This window comes from Theobroma umbraticum, unplaced genomic scaffold (genome assembly GCF_002168275.2).
Source record: "Theobroma umbraticum cultivar Fairchild unplaced genomic scaffold, ASM216827v3 scaffold_20.0, whole genome shotgun sequence".
Taxonomy (NCBI): domain Eukaryota; kingdom Viridiplantae; phylum Streptophyta; class Magnoliopsida; order Malvales; family Malvaceae; genus Theobroma; species Theobroma umbraticum.
Genome location: NW_018397266.1, coordinates 5,811,085 through 5,831,662, shown reverse-complemented (window position 1 = coordinate 5,831,662; position 20,578 = coordinate 5,811,085). Strand labels below are relative to the sequence as shown.

The 20,578-nt window shown below is 34.7% G+C and overlaps 2 protein-coding genes across 6 annotated transcripts; one reads left to right on the top strand and one right to left on the bottom strand.

Annotated features, from left to right (window-relative positions):
• The first annotated feature begins 3 nt into the window (after positions 1-3).
• On the top strand, positions 4-5,244 carry LOC110423079 (uncharacterized). 4 transcript variants are annotated; one of them, XM_021437197.2, is made up of 7 exons: positions 4-905; positions 2,039-2,119; positions 2,236-2,412; positions 3,333-3,503; positions 3,815-4,027; positions 4,105-4,193; positions 4,588-5,244. In XM_021437197.2, exons 2-7 carry the CDS (start codon positions 2,080-2,082, stop codon positions 5,242-5,244), a joined length of 1,347 nt encoding a protein of 448 aa, XP_021292872.1. In that variant the 5' UTR covers positions 4-905; positions 2,039-2,079. The 4 variants fall into 4 exon arrangements, with proteins under 4 accessions (XP_021292872.1, XP_089640870.1, XP_021292871.1 ...); XM_089784744.1 differs by having other exon boundaries at positions 4-910; XM_021437196.2 differs by having other exon boundaries at positions 4-1,925; positions 4,594-5,244.
• A 113-nt stretch (positions 5,245-5,357) lies between these two features.
• On the bottom strand, positions 5,358-9,326 carry LOC110423080 (NHL domain-containing protein). 2 transcript variants are annotated; one of them, XM_021437199.2, is made up of 7 exons: positions 8,939-9,326; positions 8,683-8,853; positions 8,383-8,550; positions 8,057-8,269; positions 6,866-6,963; positions 6,268-6,788; positions 5,358-5,496 (listed from the first exon to the last, which is right to left on the bottom strand). In XM_021437199.2, exons 1-6 carry the CDS (start codon positions 8,985-8,987, stop codon positions 6,273-6,275), a joined length of 1,215 nt encoding a protein of 404 aa, XP_021292874.1. In that variant the 5' UTR covers positions 8,988-9,326; the 3' UTR covers positions 5,358-5,496; positions 6,268-6,272. The 2 variants fall into 2 exon arrangements, with proteins under 2 accessions (XP_021292874.1, XP_021292873.1); XM_021437198.2 differs by lacking the exon at positions 5,358-5,496 and having other exon boundaries at positions 6,096-6,788; positions 8,939-9,322.
• Between the last annotated feature and the right edge of the window lie 11,252 nt (positions 9,327-20,578).

The following is a 20,578-nucleotide window of genomic DNA, read 5'->3' as shown; positions in this document are numbered from 1 at the left end:
CCTACAAGGCCGTGGGCCTCTTTTTATAGACAAAATATCCAGATCGTGTTGTTCCCAACGCAATAATTTAAAGGTTCTGAGTGGGAAAGAAAAATGATTCAGTCCTTTTGGGAATCATTGATCAGATTTGGCGAAGCAAAGAGAATCGAATAAAGGGGGAAAAAAAAAGAAAAGAAGAAGAAGGGAGAGGCCGGCTATTTACCTGTAGCAATTGTTCTCTCTTTGTGATGTCAAGACAAACAAGAAGCACAGTGGAAGCTGTTACATCGGCTCTGCTTTGTTCCTTCTTTTGGTCTCTTGGCATGCAGGGCAAACCCTTGACCCTAGATCAAGACACAAGCATGGGCCATGCCTATGCCATTGCCAATGCATTCATAATCAGAAAAGAAAATAAAGCAGAAAACATTTGTCAACCAACAAGATACAAAGCTGCCATGTTGCAATTGATTTCAGCATCTCTAAAATCTTATATTTCATTAGAGAACTGAAAGGAGAGAGTGGGGGGAATCTGCCTCCCTAGTGCAAAAGAGCCTTGTCTACTAGTACAATCACTTCAAAGATGACCAAGTCCTACTTGATAGCTATCCTTATTTCACATGGCATTATTTAAATTGACAGCTTGCTATGGGGCAGGCAGGGGTAGCTATCATCCTCTCACCAACCTAACTTTCGTCACCTTATCACCAAGCCTGTCCATGAAGAAGAAAATGGGTTGGGTGGCTTGCTCAGCCCATTTTTGCTACTAGTTTCTCTCGGGATTTCACACCCAAAACTTTTACCTCCATCCTGTTGGGTTATAGAATACAAATCATGTCAGGTGAATTCAGCTAGAGCAGCAGCATAGAGGGAGGATGGTGCTGGACCACAAGACCACCAACTAAAATTCTGTCATGAAAGTCATTAGGGTAAAGTAAGCATTATTCTCGACTAATTTCCTCTTAATAACCTGAGTGAAACCTGGCAGTGGCAGGCATAGTCTACATTTGACAAGTTAAACAAGTCCAGCATGCTTTAGCTTTAAAGAGGCCCACCTTTGCTTTTGCTGCTGTATTATTGAATGCTCAACCGTGGGAAACCTAGATGCGAAATTACAATGGCTACTTTAGACATTAGGTAATGCTCCCAAAATAAAAACAAGTAAAAGAGTAGCCATTTCTTTACTCATTTCTATAAAAGAAACAAGAGAAAGGAAGTGTATAGAGAGGTGGACGAAGCAAAACATCAGTGCCAGCCGTATGAACAAAAATGCCCATTAAAAATACACACACAAAAAAAAGAAAGAAAAAACAACCGGGGATTTAGGTAGAGAATAAATGTAACGTTGTTGCTAAACCATTCTCTTTTTCTGTAACAAAGCCAAACTCCGTAGCATTTTAGCCTTCAAAGACATAATCACATCATGTTGATTCTCTTTCTCTCTCTCTCTCTGTCTCTCTGTCTCTGTCTCTCTTACTCTCACTGTCACAGTGAGTCCCCTTTGCCTCTTTCGCTTATTTTTTTTTTCTCACTGCTTTTTCCTCCCTTTTCTTGTCTCTTTCTTTCCCTTCTCTCCTCCTCTTCACACTCACTCTACTCTATACGCATTACTCTCTCACCCTCTCCTTTTTTTGGTTTTTGAAAACTAGAAGGAAAAAAAAAAAACAAAAACACCCATTGAAAAAGCATACTGTTTTTCTATTGCTCACAGTGTGTCCATTCACTTTTCTGCTAAAGACCCAGATTCCTACTAGGGTTTGGGTTTCTTCTTAATGTTGTAAAGCGTGAATCTCTTTTCATATCTAAGGGCTCTTTGTTGGTTTTTCATTTTTCTTGTTGAAACTTGAAAGTCGCAATGGTTAAAAATGTGCTGGTTTTGGGTGTTGCACTTTTACTTCTGCTCCTTCTTGGAGGTGTCTCTTCAGCTCCTACTACTTCTTCACCTGCAAGTAAGCTCCAAACAAAAAAAAAAAAGAAGCTTGCCTTCGTTTTGATCTGCTTTTAGTTTAACGCTTATATTAAATCCTTGCTTTGATGGCATTTGATTTTTTTTTTTTTGCAGAGATCGTTAGTGGATTTTTCTCTAATGCTTTGTCTGCTTTTATGAAATGGTTATGGTCACTCAAAACTACCACCAAAACAGGTTTAGATCTCCGACTAATAGAACTCACATATCCTTTTTTGTTTTTTTTTTTTGGTCTTTGGCTTTGGAGATTGGTATCTGATAGAGTGGCGTCCATGGGATTTATGTGCATATAGCAATTACTGGCCGTCCAATGATGAAGTTTGAGGGTGGATACAATGTGGAGACTGTGTTTGATGGAAGTAAGCTTGGGATTGAGCCTCACACTGTTGAGGTTTTGCCTAGTGGTGAGCTGCTGATTTTGGACTCTGCTAATAGCAACCTTTATCGGATTTCTGCTTCCTTATCTCTATGTAAGTGGGTTCTTCTTTCTTGGGATATTATTCAAATGGTTGGCTTTGTTTTAATTTTGTTTCATTTGCCTTTTAGTAGCTGAATGTTTTGCTTTGTTTGTTTAATCGAGCTCTTTACTTTATATTCGGTTACTGAATGTTCCAAGTCTTGTTATTGATGGAAAACACATGAGGTATTTGCATCTGTTGGCAGTCAAGTCCAATCACTCAACTTGCCTCATGAAGGACAGTGCACGTTTTTGCCTAGTTGTTATACCTTCCCCATTTCCATCTCAGTCGTCAGTGCAATTTTTTATTTTCATGGCCTTTTTAGGGCTAGTTGTTTCATGTGTCAAGCATTTTAATGTAATCCAAAATGCATTTTGGCTTATTTTTATATTTGAAGTTTTGAATGTTAGATCCAGATAAGAGATAACATTCCAGTAGAAAAACTATTGATTAGTCAGACCTTAGAAAAATGGTATAATTGTTCTACCGATGTTTTATCAATATTATTACATTTTGCTGGAAAGAAGATGGCAACAAATAGATCTATCACTGAAAGCAGTTCTGTCGTTTGGAGGATTATAACTTTTTCTATCTGAACCTGGTAAATGGTAAATGCTGTCCTTCTATCTATCATAGACAGTTGGTGAATTAATGGAACTTTCTTATTGCGCTCCTGCTCAGTTTTATTATTATTAAATTGTTTTGATGCAGTAACCCATTCACTGCAATTTTTATGTCCACTTGTGTGACATCTCAAACATTTTAATCTTTTTTCACTCTAGTGCATACTTAAAACCTCTGTTAAGATTGATCATGTGTAAAGGTATAGGTGTCTACTCATACAATTCTAGAGTCATGCTATTCTTTTGATTTTTCCCATGGCCAAGTCTTTTCTTGTAATTATTTCATTTAAATTTATGGGAGAACTGCAGATAGTAGACCTAGGCTCATTGCTGGATCCCCTGAAGGATACCCTGGACATGTAGATGGGAAGCCCAGAGAGGCAAGGATGAACCATCCAAAAGGCCTAGCCATAGATGACAGAGGGAACATTTATATTGCAGACACTATGAACATGGCAATCAGGAAGATAAGTGATGCAGGTAAGAAATGTAATCACCGAGTTGTCCTAAAGAGTAATATCTAGTGCACTTCTTATTTTGACTTGACTATATGAGTCTTATATACTTTATGCTCCTTGCCTCTTACCTCCATGTCCCTACTGTTCTGTGTCCTAAACATTTGCCATCATGTTTCTAGAAAATGTTAATTGGATTATTTATGTTTTACTGGCAAGCTTAGTGGCTTTTAAACTTTCTCAATGTCTTATAATGTTCAAAGGATGCTGTCAGTACTAGCATTCAAAATAGGGATGGTTGTCAACTATTGCTGATAGAAGTGGAATATTCTTCAGGTGTTACAACAATTGCTGGTGGGAAATGGAGCCGGGGAGGGGGACATGTAGATGGACCAAGTGAAGATGCAAAGTTTTCTAATGATTTTGATGTGGTCTATGTTGGAAGCAGTTGCTCCCTTCTCGTGATAGATAGAGGAAATCAAGCTATCAGAGAGATTCAACTCCATTTTGATGACTGTGCTTATCAGTATGGAAGTGGTTTTCCTCTTGGTAAAATAATCCACCCGAAGATCTTTAATTAGTTGTTGGTATAGGAGGTTTATACATCATAATTTCCATCATTGCAGGAGTTGCAGTACTTGTCGCAGCTGGCTTCTTTGGTTACATGCTAGCTTTGCTGCAACGTAGAGTGGGCACCATTGTATCTTCCCAGAATGTGAGTATTCAGTGTTATTTTTGATATGCAAATTCTTTACTTATGATTCTCCTTGGGCATATTTTAGCTTGACTTTTGCTTTGGCTGAGACTTGTATGTAAAATATTAATCTCTGAAAGTGTTCCTCAATCCTAAGCTTTGTTCTATAACAGAAGAAATAGATGCTTGAGATCAAAGCTTGATCCAAGATGAGGGACAGCAAACATCGGCGCCCCCCCCCCTCCTTTTTTTGGCTTCATGATAGCTGTTTTGTTTTTGTTAGAAAAGAAATTCACCCCTAGTTCACATTGTGTAATTCATTACTAAAATGGCAAAATGACTGTCATCTAAAATTAAGATTAAAAATCTTCTAAAACATAGTGAAATTCTTACATTTGTTACTATGCCCATGAAGGATCAGGAATCAGTAAAAGTGAATGCTGCTGTATCGAGTCCATATCAGAAACCCCTGAAATCAGTCAGGCCACCTTTAATCCCAACTGAAGATGAACCAGAGAAGCAAGAAGAAGGCTTCTTTGGATCCCTTGGGAGGCTTTTTGCCAATGCTGGTGTTTCTGCTTTAGAAATTTTGGGAGGAGTATTTCCTGGTCTTAGAAAGAAGCCACTAAGCTATCAATATCAGAGCCAGCACCAGCAACAACAGAAACACCCAATGTCCTGGCCTGCACAAGAGAGCTTTGTGATACCAGATGAAGATGAGCCCCCTTCAATTGATACACGAACCCCCACTCCACAGAAAATGTACCCCTTCATGTCCAAGGATGCAGAAAAGATCCATCAGTTGCGTCAAAGCCGGGCCTTCTACAGTGGATGGGATACCGATATGCAGCAGCAGCAGCATCATCATCATCATCGCTATCGGTCATCCACCCCGCATACTTACTATGAGCAGAGCAATGAGAAAACCAAAGAGATTGTTTTTGGGGCAGTTCAAGAACAAGAAGGAAAGTGTGAAGCTGTGGCCATAAAGCCTGTTGATTATGGAGACCAAACGTATGATCATCACAACATTCGTTTCCGATCAAACATGGTTTACAATGGGGGTTATTAATCACAAGCAACAGAGATTTTGGAGTAATTACCTCATTAGAAGCATGATATTGGTCCTTAAAAATTTAGGATATAGCAGTTAAGATTTGTTGAGGGAGAAATGAGTGTGTGTGGCCTGTGGAGCAGCTTTAGTGCTACCTGGGGTTCAGTCTCGGCCGGCCTAAATACTGTAAGGCTACTGGTATAAAATATCATGAAACTCTCTTTTCTCTAATTCATTCTTCAGCTTCTCATAAAAGTTGTCCAATTGTCTCTGCAATTTTTTGTGGCAAATGAGTTCAGTCTATGGGGTAGAAATATTGGAACAGCATCTCATACTTAATAATACAAAAATTGAGGGTCTTAGACTTGCAGTGCACGTGATTTCATTATGGGTCGATATGTTGGATATGTATAAACAATCATGTTACTTTAGACCGTTGAAGATCCACCACCATGTTTTAGTCTTTTGAAGGGGAATACTATATCATGGCATGATGAAGGATATACCTACATTATACCCTCACTTTACCCATCACATTGTTAGAGAATACTTTCTATCCATACACACATCGACCCCAGCTACTGTATATAGTATAGGGCAACATGCATTACCCATATCCTGTTGAAAAAATGCATCATTAATGAGTTGCATTCAACTGCAGCCCATTAACAGTGTGAACACCTGTCTATTTGAATCAATATTGGAAGCATTTCTTCTTTCTTATTATTTTCCTTCTAATTCAAACCACTGAATAATTTTTGCCTATCCCTCCAGGCTTCACCGCTCAGAAAAGAAAGTGGGAGACGCACCATACATACATACATAGAGTATTCACAAGCACATCAATCGAATTGATGCGTTTCCTCATGAACTAATGCAATTTGCAAGCGCAAACCCAATGATATTTAGCAATATATACACTAGTTTCATCGGCCACAACCATGTTTAGATAGTTAATTATTAAGGATAATCACCGATTCTCGTTTTTACAAAGCCCATAACTATACCTAAGCATCTAAGATAGAGAATTTACATTCCTACCTCATTCATCTTCTCTTCACTAGACGAGAGCTGCTCGCAACTGGCTTCACTAGTGCAGTAGTTTCTTCAGCTTCGTTTGCAAACTCCATAACATTAGCTTGTATCAATGTGTCTATCCTTCCATGGCAGTTAGGTAACACGGTACTGCCATTTTGATTCGCATCTCCTTGCTCGAAAATGAACTCAGTTGAGTATGGCAACTCTAGGTTTTCATCACAACAGATCAAATCTTTCAGTTGATCAGAACATATCTGAGACTTTTTTACCTCAGGATTACTAAAGTCATCAGAATCAAGCAAAGAAACAGAATCCTTTTCTGAAGTTTGACATTCTACAAAATTAACACTAAACAAAAGAGACATGTGAGAAAGGCACAACCAAAAGAGCTTCTGCGTAAATAGATAAAGTTTGGAGTTAGCGACTGCGCTTTTGATGTCGTAGCAGAGTGTCACTACTTGTTTCCTCAAATTGATTAGGCAATGCTTCCATATCTCGCTGAATCTGATGAGGGTGAAGCCTTCCTGTCTACAGAGCTTGGTTAGAAGGTGTAAGTAATCCTTTGGTACTGTGGAATAACATGGTAATGAGTGATACTTACATGGGGGATGATATAAGGGCGAAGTAAAATCCCCATAAATAAGCCCAGTAAACATGAAAGTCCCAGACCCAGGGTCCAAATTGTAACTGCTCCAAGCCCTTAAAAATTAAAATATACAAACAATAAATTATTATCCCTTCAGGTTAAAGTCAGTACTGGTATTAAATATTAATGCATCTGATATAAGTTAGAATAATTCTCAACAAGAGGGCAGACTCTCCTTCCTGTAACACTAGTTCTCTAGAAATAATGAAAAGATAAAGAGCTATTGACATGTTGCCCAAGGGGGGAAAATGTTACGAGCCACTGTACCATTTTGAGATTTGATTTTTTGAGTTAAATACAAAAATTGGGATCCCAAGTGAGCTTAAATGCAAGTGCATCTCATGCACACTGCCACAAAGGACACATAAGCATCTTTGGTATGCGCTCTTACAGAAAGCATGGCTATAACATATAATTTTTCTTCCATAAACGATGTTATCAAGTTGCATTTTTACACAAAAATTGTAAAAATTTCATGAAGCATTGACACGTAAAGGGCTATGGACGGATGTGGATGGGGCATGAATATGGACAGCATACAAATACAAACACTTTTTGCATCTACATCAACTAATTATATGCAATCCATGATGGTTGAAATGTTCAAAGATTTCACTGACCACAACCTTTTGGCATATCTTGAGAAAATCAAATATCTGCATATATTAAGCTGTTCATTGTCTCTCTTTATCTACCTCAAAGCAATGATAAAAGATAGAACTCACTAATCCTTAAAAACTTAAATAATCCAAAAACATGTCAACCGAAACAAAACAAAAACCATTTTCCAGCCAGACGTGACAGCAACATCCTTAACTGAAAACAAAAGTAGATGAAGACAGAAAAAAAAATCCATCTTACTGCAGACACAACAAAAAACACTTGGCAGCTAAAGAACACAAACAAGCTGTTGCTTATCGAAAACAACAATGTTAGTGAAAAAACACACATAAGTCAGGCAGTGGATGGTCCCTAATTTAGACAAGAAAGGACCAAACCGTGTAAACCAAATCGCACTTTGAAATCACTGAAAGGTTGCGCTTTGGCAGCATAAACTTGTAAACCAAATCGGCAAAGCAACTTTATAACAGTAAATTTATGTTCTCTGCGTATGAAGGCGCTTCAATTAAAACAAGAAATTGATACCGAAAATTTGCCCTGATGGAGAGCTTGTGGCGCAATCCGCCGGCTTGAGATCAATCTGGCGAACCGATTGACTGCCGCGTTCGACAACCAGTAAAATGCATCTCTCCGCGACTATAGCTAACTCAAAATCATTAGAAAATGTTGCGTTCTGCGCTGGCCCGTCTTTGTTGCCTACTGCCTTTGAGTAACCGCCGGCGATCGTCGTCGCGGTACCTAAAGATTTTACAAAATTAAAGAAAAAATAAATAAAAAAGAAAATTCAAATTTTTTAATAAGAAAACGGATCGCTAATTATGGATGGGAAAAAACAACAAAAAAACTGAGACCTGAGGGGGTGATTTTCCTAATGACGTGGTTGCCCCTGTCAGCAACATAAACGTTGCCTTTAGCGTCGAGTGCGAAGCTTCTCGGGTTATTGAATCGGGCCTGACCCAATTCTCCGTCCTGATGACCCGGCTTTACTTCTCCTGATGATATCCGTTTTACCTCGCTTTCTGCATTTTTTTAATGAAAAAAATCATTTAAATTTTTAAGATATTCATGAACCATTTTATTCTTTTTTATTATTTCAAAAATTATATATATAAAAGAAAACGGTAGGATTGGTGATGAATGATGATGAGTACCATTAGAGAGGGGAAATGATACAGTGTAGAGTCGACTGTTGGAAGAATCAAGGACCAGCAAATCAGAGGAGCCAGGAAGAGCAAGGACTGAGTATGGATTTATCTTCAGCTTGTGGCCATCAATCACTGTGGTCACCGTGTACCCCTCTTCCAGTATTATCTTGCTTGAAACTGCAAAAGTAGAAGAGAAGGAAGAGAGTGTTAAAAATAACGGCGTCTATCATGGAAAACAAATGCAGAGAAATTATTGGTTTACCTAAGCTGATGAGAAGGAAGAGAGTGATCGAAGACAAGTGCAAAGCCATAATTATGATTACGATGATCAGAACTCCTGTATTCTCTAGTGCTTTTAGTATAAGCAAGACAGATAAATATGGGCTTTTTTTCTTTCTATACTTGTAGAACAAGTTGTTAGAAAGAAAAAGACGGGAGAGAGAATTCCTGTAAATTTCTTTGTGGATCAGGTGTGTTCTATGCTAACTTTGATCATATACCCTGCAATACAAGTGCGATTGGGACCGCCAGATTTCTTGATCTGATTCTTCGGCTTTGATACGCTTGATCATGGTCTCGTCTTGATAGACTTAAGCCACTTGCCCAGAAATGGAAGACCTCCTCTTAAGGGATGGCCTAACGATTTGTTGAAGAGAATTAAGCTTGGGCCTGGACAGGCTCCAGCCAACTCTAATTTGGACTTGAAGCTCAGGGAGCTACCCAAGTCAGCCTTAAAATATTAAAGTTGTGATTTGGACAGATAGTGTGGAGATAAATGAATTATTTTGAATAAAAAATATACATTGACAATTCACAGCCTTTCTAGCCTCAAAAGTGGTATTGGCTTTTTATTTAACCGTACAACTCAAATGATTCTAAACGAGTGTCACAAGAAAAATACTTCTATCCCACATCAGATAAGAACGGGAGGTCTTGGGCTCCTTATAAGCGGGTGTGCTGCACACCCCTATAAGCCGGTTTATGGGGGAGAGAGTAATGACCCCGTGATAAAGTGGTATCAGAGCAGACCGATCATCATTCTGACTCACGCCAAGCGCCCGACCCTGTGGGGCTAGCCCAATGGGGCCCAATGGAGTAGGCAGGGTGGCCGACGGCAACGGGGGCGTTACCGATTCGGGTGGGTGAGAGTGTCACAAGGAAAGTGCCTCTATCCCACATCAGACAAGAACAGGAGGTCCTAGGCTCCTTATAAGCGAGTGTGCTACACACCCCTATAAGCCGGTTTATGGAGGAGAGAGTAATGACCCCGTGATAAAGTGGTATCAGAGCAGACCGATCATCATTCTGACTCACGCCAAGTGCCCGGCCCGGTGGGGCTGGTCCAGTGGGGCCCAACGGGGTAGGCAGGGTGGCCAACGGCAACGGGAGCGTTGCCGATTCGAGTGGGTGAAAGTGTCACAAGGAAAATACCTCTATCCTACATCAGACAGGAACGGGAGGTCTTGGGCTCCTTATAAGCGGGTGTGCTGCACACCCCTATAAGCCGGTTTATGGGGAAGAGAGTAATGACCCCTCACTGCTCAACTTTATCAATTCTGGTTTACTATCATCTTTGATAATAGAATTCTTTCTAATGCATAGGGTCTATTAAACATGGTAAGTGCAGAGCATACTCAAGGATATGATCTTATGAGAGAACTGTGGATATTTTCTTACAATAACCTTTATGAAAGGGAGAGAAGATTTAGAGACTCGTATTTAGAAAAAACACATAGGTCTTATTTTTGAAGGCGTTCTACCTCATATTACAAGAGATTTTTTGCTTTTATAGGCAAAGGAACTTAGTCACAACAGAACCTATACAGTAAAAGGATAAAGATTGCTTACAGTAAAAAGATAAACATCCCTATTGTACATCTTGAAAAGATAAAGACGAAGACAAACAAGGTTAAGACAGTAATTATAGATAGGCTATCATATTGACTTATAGTGCCTTGTTTAGTCATAATCTGTCTCTGGGTCAGAGGTAAGATTGAGTTCCATTATCTTTTGTTATTATTTTTCTGTGCAAATATACATGTGCAGGGAAAAGTCTTTTGGGTCTATATCATAATGTCTTTTGCAAGTTTCACAAGGTGGTTTCGAATGGTGTGCAATTTTGTCTTCGGATGACTTTATGGAGAGTTGTGCAATCTTATCTTCATTGATTTCTCCATAATCTCATAGGTCTTGAGAACATTCACGAGGGTTTGGGATTCTTTCATTGTATTCTTTTAATGTTGGTATAATTTGGTCATAATAAGATCCAAGGGTCTCGAGAAAATAATCCCATGATATCTCTGCTTTTGATGAGTGCTAGATATGATTTGGGATGATCCTATTTTGTTGGTAGATACGTTTTTGAAACTCCTTGTATTGCTTGTCAATTTCTCTAATGTTGCAGAGGAATGACTTGTATGTCCATGCTAAGGGAATGGTGCCAAGTTGAGTGGCTTTTCCATGTGTGAGAAAATATTGTGGCTTATAAAAGATAAAGATGACCATTTATTTTTTCTTTCTTGCTTTTGATATGGCTAATTCCTTCCAATGTGAGAGTGTATAGAACCATGTGAACATATCTATAAAATTCTTCCACCATGCCTCAATTTCTTGATTCATTTTTTTTTTCTATGAATTCTAAAAAATCCATAATATGAAGCTAGATACCAATGTAGTACTTATGGGTTAGGTACCAAAATATCCATTTTAATTCATCAGAAAATTCCATAAACTCGTAGTGAAAAGGATGGATGAAAGGGTATTTTGGATGAAGACCATAAAGTTTTAGGATAAGATCACCATATTATCTAAAAATTTTAATTTGATACTCAAAAATTATCTGCTTAGCTTTTTGTGATATGTTCCTTCTTGAACTAGTCGGAGAACTTCAAGAAGGTAGTCAGGATGAAGGTTTGGAGCTACTGGGATAGGGAAGGGGGATGACCCAATAATGTATGTTCTTGGTTTTGGTGTAAAGCTGGATGGTTTTGGTTTTGGATTGAACATCATGATTCTAGGTTCTTGGAAGGATTTAGACAAAAAATCTGTAAGATGGTTTGTTTTTCCTTTGATGTGTTTGGTTTCAAAAGAATATTTTGAAAACCATTCTACCTCTCTTAGTAATTGGAGATATGGAAGTGTTTTCTGTTTGAATTTCAGCATTTGAAGAAAAGAAGACATCCATTTCTACTAAGAAGTGATGCCTAATAAGATGAAACTCAAATTTCGTGATTGCCTTCTTGACTACAAGGATTTCTTTAAAAGTTGAATGATAATGCATCTAAGAGTTTGAAAATTTTCCACTTTTGTATGCATAAATGTGCCTCTTTCCTTTATTTTCTTCTTAGAGAATTGATCTCCAATATTTATCACTAGCATCAGTTTGCAAGATTCTTTTACTATCAGAAGGAATCTGTAGTGGTTCTAATTTTTGTAACCTTTGTTTAAGATCCTAAATAGCTTTGGTTTGGGTTCGTCCCCAGTTTGAAGAATTTTTCTTAAGCAATTTTCTCAAAGAGTTGGTGTACTTTAAGAGTTTGGGGACAAAATCTCTAAGATAATTTAATATACCAAGGAACTACTGAACGTACTTTTTTTTGTAAGGTTTTGATCTAGAAATTTTAGCAGTTATGAAATGTAAGGGCTTGGTTGATATTTTTCTTAAAGTATGCATTTTATGGAAGTCTATCTTAGACTTGAATATTTGCAATTTTTTTTGAAAGCGTGACTCCATTTTTGAAAACCAATTCTGAAAATTGCTAAAATAGTTGTTTATGGCTTTCTTCTATTAGGCTGAATAAGAGAATTTCATCTATGTAGATAAGAACAAAGCATAAAATAGGTTGGAAGATTTTGATCATAGCCTTATGAAATTATGATGGTGCCATTTTGAGCTCAAAAGGTATAATTGTCCGTTGGTAATAATGATTGGGTATGCATAGTTTGATTTTTGGCCTATTTTCAAGACTGATTCTTAGTTGTCAAAAATCTACTTTGAGGTCAAATTTTGAAAAGAATTTTGCTTAAACTAAGTTTGAGAAGAGTGAATTCCTGTTGGGTAAAGGAAACTTGTCATCAAGTTTGCCTTTTGCTTGTTTTGCTTGTTTGTTAACATAAAAGGCCTGGCATGCTTATTGAGAATCTGATGGCTCAATCAATCCTTACTGTAATAATTCTTTACATTCTTTTTCGGCTAAGCTTTGTTGTTTCGGATTCATGCGTGAATGACTTGTTTTGGTGGAATTAATATCTTCATTAATCTTGAATGGAAGCTTAACAAAGAATTCAAGATTCTTCCAAAGAGGATTGTCACATTTCAAAAGAAATCCTAAGTGGGAGTTAGCACATGCTTTTTGTTTGAGGACCTCAATTATCATCTTGCTTTGCTCTCTTGGTTGTTGGAGGGAATAGAACTTTGAGATCAAAACAAAGGGTTTGAAAGTGTATTTGTAACTGATCCCATTTGGAAGGATTCTCAAATGCTAACATTTATGATAAATGTCAAATCCAACGATTATATTTTTCCAAAGTAGCCTTAACACAAGTACTTAAGTTGTGATAGAGCATTGAGGGAAAAACTGGATAGTGATTGGCTTGCTGATCAGATGAGTAGTAAAAGTCTAGTTTGAAGCTGTCTTGAAATGCCTTTCATAGGGTTTTCAAAATTCTTTGGGTTGTATTTTTGAGTTTATTACTGTTTCTATTGCACTAATGTCAAAGAAATCTATTGCAGGGATTGGTTGATTGTATTTTGATGGGTATATGAAAATTGGTACGGAGGGTACTAGTGGATCGAAAAGATTTTGGATTTTCAATTGGAAAGGAAGGTTAAGCTAGGGTTGTATCATAAAAAAGTCTTCAGTCTCGGTGTCTGAGTCAAGAGTGATAACTTGGATGGCAAATAAGGTCTTGTTTGAGGGTTCTTCTTCCACTGAGAAAATTGATTCGAGATCTTCTTCTTCATTTAAATTGATTTTAGTCTCCTGTTGGATGTCTTGGAACATCTTTGCACTTCTTTTTTTACTGGCAGGACATTGTTTGACAAAATGCCTTTACTGATTATAGATGAAACACCTTGTTGATTTCATTCTTTTGCCTAGGTGTCTCTTCTTGAGATACTTCCACTTAGTCTTATATTTGTGATTTGGGGGATAAGCTTTGATCATTTTATATTTTTTGAAATGCCTTTTTCTTTTTGTCTTGTAGTTGTAGTCTTAAATTTTGAGACATTTTATTTGTCATTCTGTCCTTTTACAAGCTTTGTCTAATTCTTTATTTCCTGTGAGGTAATCTTAGACTACATTTCTTTTATGACAGATATCTTATAGAGCAACATGAACTTCTTATTGTATTTCTCTAAGAGTAAGGGCAAAAATATCTTTTCTTTGATGTTGAAGAGCTCTGATGACTGCTATCTAGACTGTATCTAGTAATGAAAAGAGAAAAACTTGCTTTAAGCTTGCAGGGGCACCAAGAACATAAAACAGTTTTTGCATCTTCTGAATATGTATGTCAAGATTACCTTTTTTGAAGGAGCAGCACTTTCTTTGGAAAAATTCTTTTCTTTGCAAGGTTTTGACGTCATTAGGATTCCCAAGAAAGTATCTATGGAGAATTTGGACAATTTGTTCAAAATCTTATAAGACCAAAAATTGCATTTGGTTCACCTAGTTAGCAGTATTCCACCAATTCCTTAATGTTCATGTACATCTTGACACAAATTCTATTAGAATAGTGTAATAGCTGTCTTTTGATAACTTTTTGATTTTTAACCAATAGTGGAATTCTTGGAACTTTTCTACCCATCGTATTGACGGAATGACATCAATAGTAAATGTTAATTTGGAAACAGCTAGTGTTGCTGATCTTTTAAAAACATGAATATATGTAGGATCATTGTCGACATCCATTTTTTCAACTTTTATGCCTGAATCAGCTGCCATAAATTTTTATCGATTTTCGGGGTGGAAGGATTTGGTCGTGTTCTGAAATCTCATTTGAAGATTATTCCAACGTGGCAATAAATGTTGTTGTACACAGAGTCTAATCTTCTTTCGATATCAGTTCAATGGAAAAAATTTTTGAAATAGCACTTTCTGTCTATCCTTTGAAAAAAAAAGTGAGAGAGTTGTCAACTTTGATTATCATTGTTTTTAGCTCTTACTTTTTGTCTTGACTGTGGAGTCTAGTCTTCTTTTGGTATTAGTCTTTTTCCTTGAGTTTTCTCAAATATGTTTTCTAGATTATGAATGTTTTTTAATTCTTTCTCAAAAGGGTCGTGTATGACCAATGTATACCTTTTATTAGAAATAATTCATTTGTCTTTATACTACTCATTCAAATCACAGCTTCATTCTTTAGTTTTGGTATCAGAGCCAATCTCCTTGAACTGGTGGATATTTATTTTAATAATACTTGAGAAAGATCTTTATTCTATGACTTCTTCTACTAAAAAATCTACTATTATTAATAATGCTTCAATCTCTTTAGATCCATACCTTATTAGAAAATTTATCTCCAAGTTAGATTTTTTATATGAAAAGTATGTTCGACTTGCTTTTTTTTAACTTAAAAGTTATTATAAAACTTTTATAAAAAATAACTTTTAGAATTAAATTAAAGTTATTTGGTAAATTTACTTTTTATATGCTCTTTTTATAGATAAGTTGTTTGGCAAAATAACTTATATAAACTTTAACTTTAGTTAAAATTACCATAAAGTGTATTTTATAAATAACTTTTTATTAATCATAAATTTTTTTATTCAAAATAAAAAATTAAATTTATTTTTTATCTATTTAAAATAAATTTTTGAAAATATACAAAAGATTTTTATATAACATAAAGTTTATAATTAATAATAAATTATAAAAAAAGAGTTCAACAAATAATTTATAAGTAATACATAATTCATAAATAATTTTTTATTAAATAATAATAAATAAATAAATCCAAGAGAAAATTTAAATTAAATAAAAAAATAGATGAAAACAAGTAATAAGTCAACTACTAAAATCCTTAACCCTAACAATAGAAGAGAACTCATAAAAGAAGAAGAAAAGTTTAAGGTGGTAATAATAATTCAGAAAAATCACATTTAGTTATTGATGTCCTTATCAACAAAGTTCACTTCCATAAACAATATGATCTCAACAACCATAATCAACAAATATAATTTCAATTTTCATCTAATTTATTTCAACAACCATTAACCTATTTAATTAATTATTTCAATCATAATCACCAAATATTATATACACCATAAAGAAATTAAGAATAAATAAACATCACATAACTGTCATATCAAATAATAAAGTAAGAAATATCAACTAATAAAGAGAGTTTTCAAAGTCTAAAAAAAAAGATAGAAAATAAAATAAAAACCAAATAGAAAGTCGAAATAATATTTGAATGCAGTTTTGAATTTTATTTTTTTTTAATTTTTTAAAGAACAAAAAAAAAACTTAGAATGATGGTTTTCACAAAAGGAGAGAAGAGAGGGAAATTAAAAGGAAAAAATAGCTTTGTTAATAAGTTGACATGTTTTTTTTTAAAAAAAAAAAAGAAAAAGCTTCTAATTGGAGTTTTTTTCTTTTAACTTTTTCTTTTAGATTTTATTTTTTAAAAAAACCTACTTTTTCTTTAAGAGTTTTTTACGAAATCCTATTTGGCCCAGCTTTTACTTTTAAGCAGTAAATTAGTTAAATATAAATTATGCCAAACGGGCATGAAGTAGATTATATTCCTGAAGAAGAAAAAACCCAACAATCACAATTTCCTCTTGCTAATCGCTATTCTGCCTATGCAAAACCATCATTTTCGCCTGTTAGATCCATAAAAAGCTCTCATAAGGCATTCTCTAAAAGCACTAAAGGAATATATTCAATCTACCAGGTTTGACAAACATTTCATTCAAAGAGACTAGGCGGAGCAGTTTGTTACACTGTAAATACTTCCTAAGTGTCCTTAGTAATGGATCTAGCATGGATACTCCCATATCCACTTTAGAGCGGTCAGACTAGCCTTGAATTATCATGAACGTGATGGACAACCAATTGTTGCAAGAATGGCTTAACTTGATACCGGGTACATCAAATATGAACATGCATGTATCGAAATTGTTGAACCCCCTATAAACACAGAAACAGTAATGGTGACACTAGTCCCAAATTTCACTATAGCCCTATGTGATCCCAACATACTTTCAGCTTTAAAAATTCAAATCCAAATCATAGAGGCTCCACAAGTGCCTTCAGCCATCATAGCTACTTTTCACGACCAAATAGTTTACAGGGTCCAAGACCATGCCATTAATGTTCCAAACTCCAGACTAATTCAGATGATGCATTAGTTTTAACCATAAACACAACATAGGCCCCTATTTGCTTATTTATTCCTAAAAGAATTCCAAAAAATGATTTGGTTAAACTTTTTCCTAAAAAATAGTTGACCAATTATGAAAAACTTCAAGAAGTTACAACTTTTATTTAGTTCACAGAAACCCATTTCACTAAAAAAGTGGACGGAATGGTTGAAATTAAATTTGACCACTCTCACTTAAAAAAATAGTCGGCACCGCCAATTTTTTTCACCATGCTCATGATCAAATCATCAGAATATGAACCAAGCCCAGAACAACAAATCATCCAAAGCTTTGATCATAAAGGGAGTCTTATCTTTCACTTTACAAACCCATTCAGTGAACATTGTCCATGGGATATTAATTGTAATTGTGAAGGATGCCAAGAAGAAAGCTTGAAAGCAAATTATGAGCCAGACAAAGAATCCATGAGAAAGTCAAAAAAGAAATCAAGATGTTCTGACCAAGAAATGTACAAAAGATTTCAAGATGGAGATCCCTTAGTTGTACTTTTAGGACAAGATAGAGGAAAATACTAGTATTTGGTCAAATACTCTCCCCCAAAATGGACAAAATTGCCATTATCAGAATCGATTCTTCAAAAGCAATCACCTCAAAATCCTCAAAAGCCTATCCTCCATTGCTACAAAAAAATTAAAAAAATGGATACAAAAGTAAAATTGTACTCAATAAATCCAGACTCCCCAATTAATCTCTCAAGTCTATATGTTTGAACCCTCAGATCCCTCTTATGACCAAGATTTTCCTCCTCTTGAGGAATTCACAGAAAAAGAATTCAAGCACATACATAAAATCCCAACTCCATTCCAAACAGATGCAATGGGGAGACCAATCAAAATCAATGCCGCAGAAGCAACATTAGATTGGTAAATTGCAAATTCAATTACTCAATATTCTCTCTTGAAAGAAATCAACCAAAAGGTCAGTATTATCCAAAACAAAATCCAAAACATTGAAGACAAAGTTGATGAAAATACTAGAGCTGCCAATGAAATTATCAAACTTCTCCAAAACAGGCTCAGATAAGTCTCCACAAAAATCGCAGAATAAGGTGTTCCATTCTAACTATATAAGGAATAAAAAGAAATAGAAACATAGAAGCTCAGGTCCTAGAAAAAGCTACTCCAAGAAACCAAATAGATTCCATCACTAGACCGAAATGATCCATTTGGATTAACCACTCGAACTCTGCCACCACCAGAGGAACCACCAACAACAAGGATTGATTTTCCACCTCTTTCATCATAAGTCCCTCTCTTTGACCCTTATAAAAAACTCAAAAAAATTGATCAAAATACTAGAGCTGTCAATGAAATGATCAAACTTCTCTAAAATAGGCTCAGACAAATCTCCACAGAAATTCCAGAACAAGGTGTTCAAGTATATTTACAAATTAAATTTTTAATCAAATATGTTATTTATTCAGTAAAATAAACGGTTTAAAGTTAGATTAAGTCAAGTTCGGATGTAAAAAACTCTTGGCTTAATTTGAGCCCAGAAGTGTGTTGGACTTTTAAGTTCAGACATTATAATTATATATATAAATACAAAGAAGATATCTATCTATATCAGTATAAAATTAATTTAATTTTATATATTTTTATTCGAGTATCAAACCATTATATTTCATAATCTATTCACATAAATCATGCACACTAAATTTTAAGTTATATAAAAATGTCTAACTATTTATTTTACAGAATAAAATTTCGATCATTATAAATATATTAAAAAAGATAATATTCTCGATCGATATTATAAAGGCGTCGAATTGACTTAAAATACATACATTATGAATAATTGGTTAAACCAGTGATCCATTTATTAAAATATTAATTGTACATGAGTTATTAAAAAATGTAAAACTAATTGATTTTATATCTTTTTAAATTAATTATTCCTCTTATGGATATATATATATATATATATATTTGCATTTTGTTCTTCAATTATTTTTTTTAATGAGTATTTTTGGAGACACACAATTCAACTCAATAACTCATAATCTCCCTTTAAGAGGTTAATCTTGCCAAGATTCAAATTATAACTTTTGTTTTAAAACCTTGAGGGTACATTTGATTAGCGAAATAGATAAAAATGAAATAAAATAGTTATTATGTGGGAATAAAAAAAGATAAAAATAGAATAGAGTAGTTATTATGCAATTTAGTGAAATGAATAGAACAGGAATTATTATTATGATTTATTACAGTATTCGATTAATAAAAATAACTTTGAATAAGGAAAGAATAGGTGATAGAAAGATAAAAATATTTTTTATTATAGTAGTATTTATTTTCATCAAAATAACACATTGTATTTATTATTCTAATGCAAAATTCGACCTTGGCACAGACAAAAAGGAAAGAGAAGTTTTTTGAGGGTTCCAGAAACTTATCTAAGCAATATTTTCTTTCAAAAAATCTTTTTAAAGTACAATATTTGATAAAAAGAAAACTCACAAAATAAAAAGTTTTTTCCCATTATGCTGAATGTTATGCACCTTTTAATAATTTTAGTTAGTTCAATAAAGATAGTTGCAAGCCCAAGACATTAAACAAAGAACAAAAAATAGGACAGCAACAAAATAAGCCCAGAACATCATACAATGAACAAAAAAACAAGGCACTAGAGCATATTCAATTCAACCCATTTTCCTATACATCAAACAAGTACCTGATTACAAATTGAGTTGGAAAAGTGGATAGTGGATAAGAGTAATACAATTGGAAAGGTGGATGAAGGGGAGGCATTGACGACTAACGGAGTTGGAAGCGGTGGAAGAGAACAATGCGACTGGAAAAGAATGAGGGAGAGGAAGAAGAGAGAGAAAAAATGATTTTATATGGGTAAGGTTGTAATGTTTTAAACTTTGGTAGCTTTAAAATTATTATAGTTTTTATTATGACAAAATGATTAAATTTACTTGAACATTATTTGAGTGATCTTTAACAAGTTTTTGAAATGTTTAACTCCCATACATTTGTTCTTATATAGTTACAAGCTTAACTTTTTAAGTTATTGAACTATATCTGTAAGCTTGTATGACTTAGTTGTATGAGTGCTTATAATTCCCATTCATTAAAGTCTTATTTAAAAATTAAAAGAAAATCTAGATGTACTCATTAAAGGAGAGTTTTGAATATCTTTTTTAATGATGATAAAAAGGGGGAGAAGGAAGATTAAGTTAAATAGAGTTTGATAGGTCTTTATGTTTAATTGATATGTATGCTGCTTAGTTTTGGTTTTATTGAATATTATGGGCTAGTTATTATAGATATTCAATATATCTTGCTTAGTTACTATAGATATTGTATATCTTATTTAGCTAATTGGATATTATAAATATTTTATTAGAAATCTTTAAAGAAAACTAGATATATTAACTAAGGGGGAGCAATCCCCATTATGCATAAAGATTTAAAACATTCATACTAAACATATACATTGTACTCTTAATCTAGGAGTGTTTTGTTATCATAAAAAATAAGAAATAGAGAATGTTGACTCCATATGTTTTTT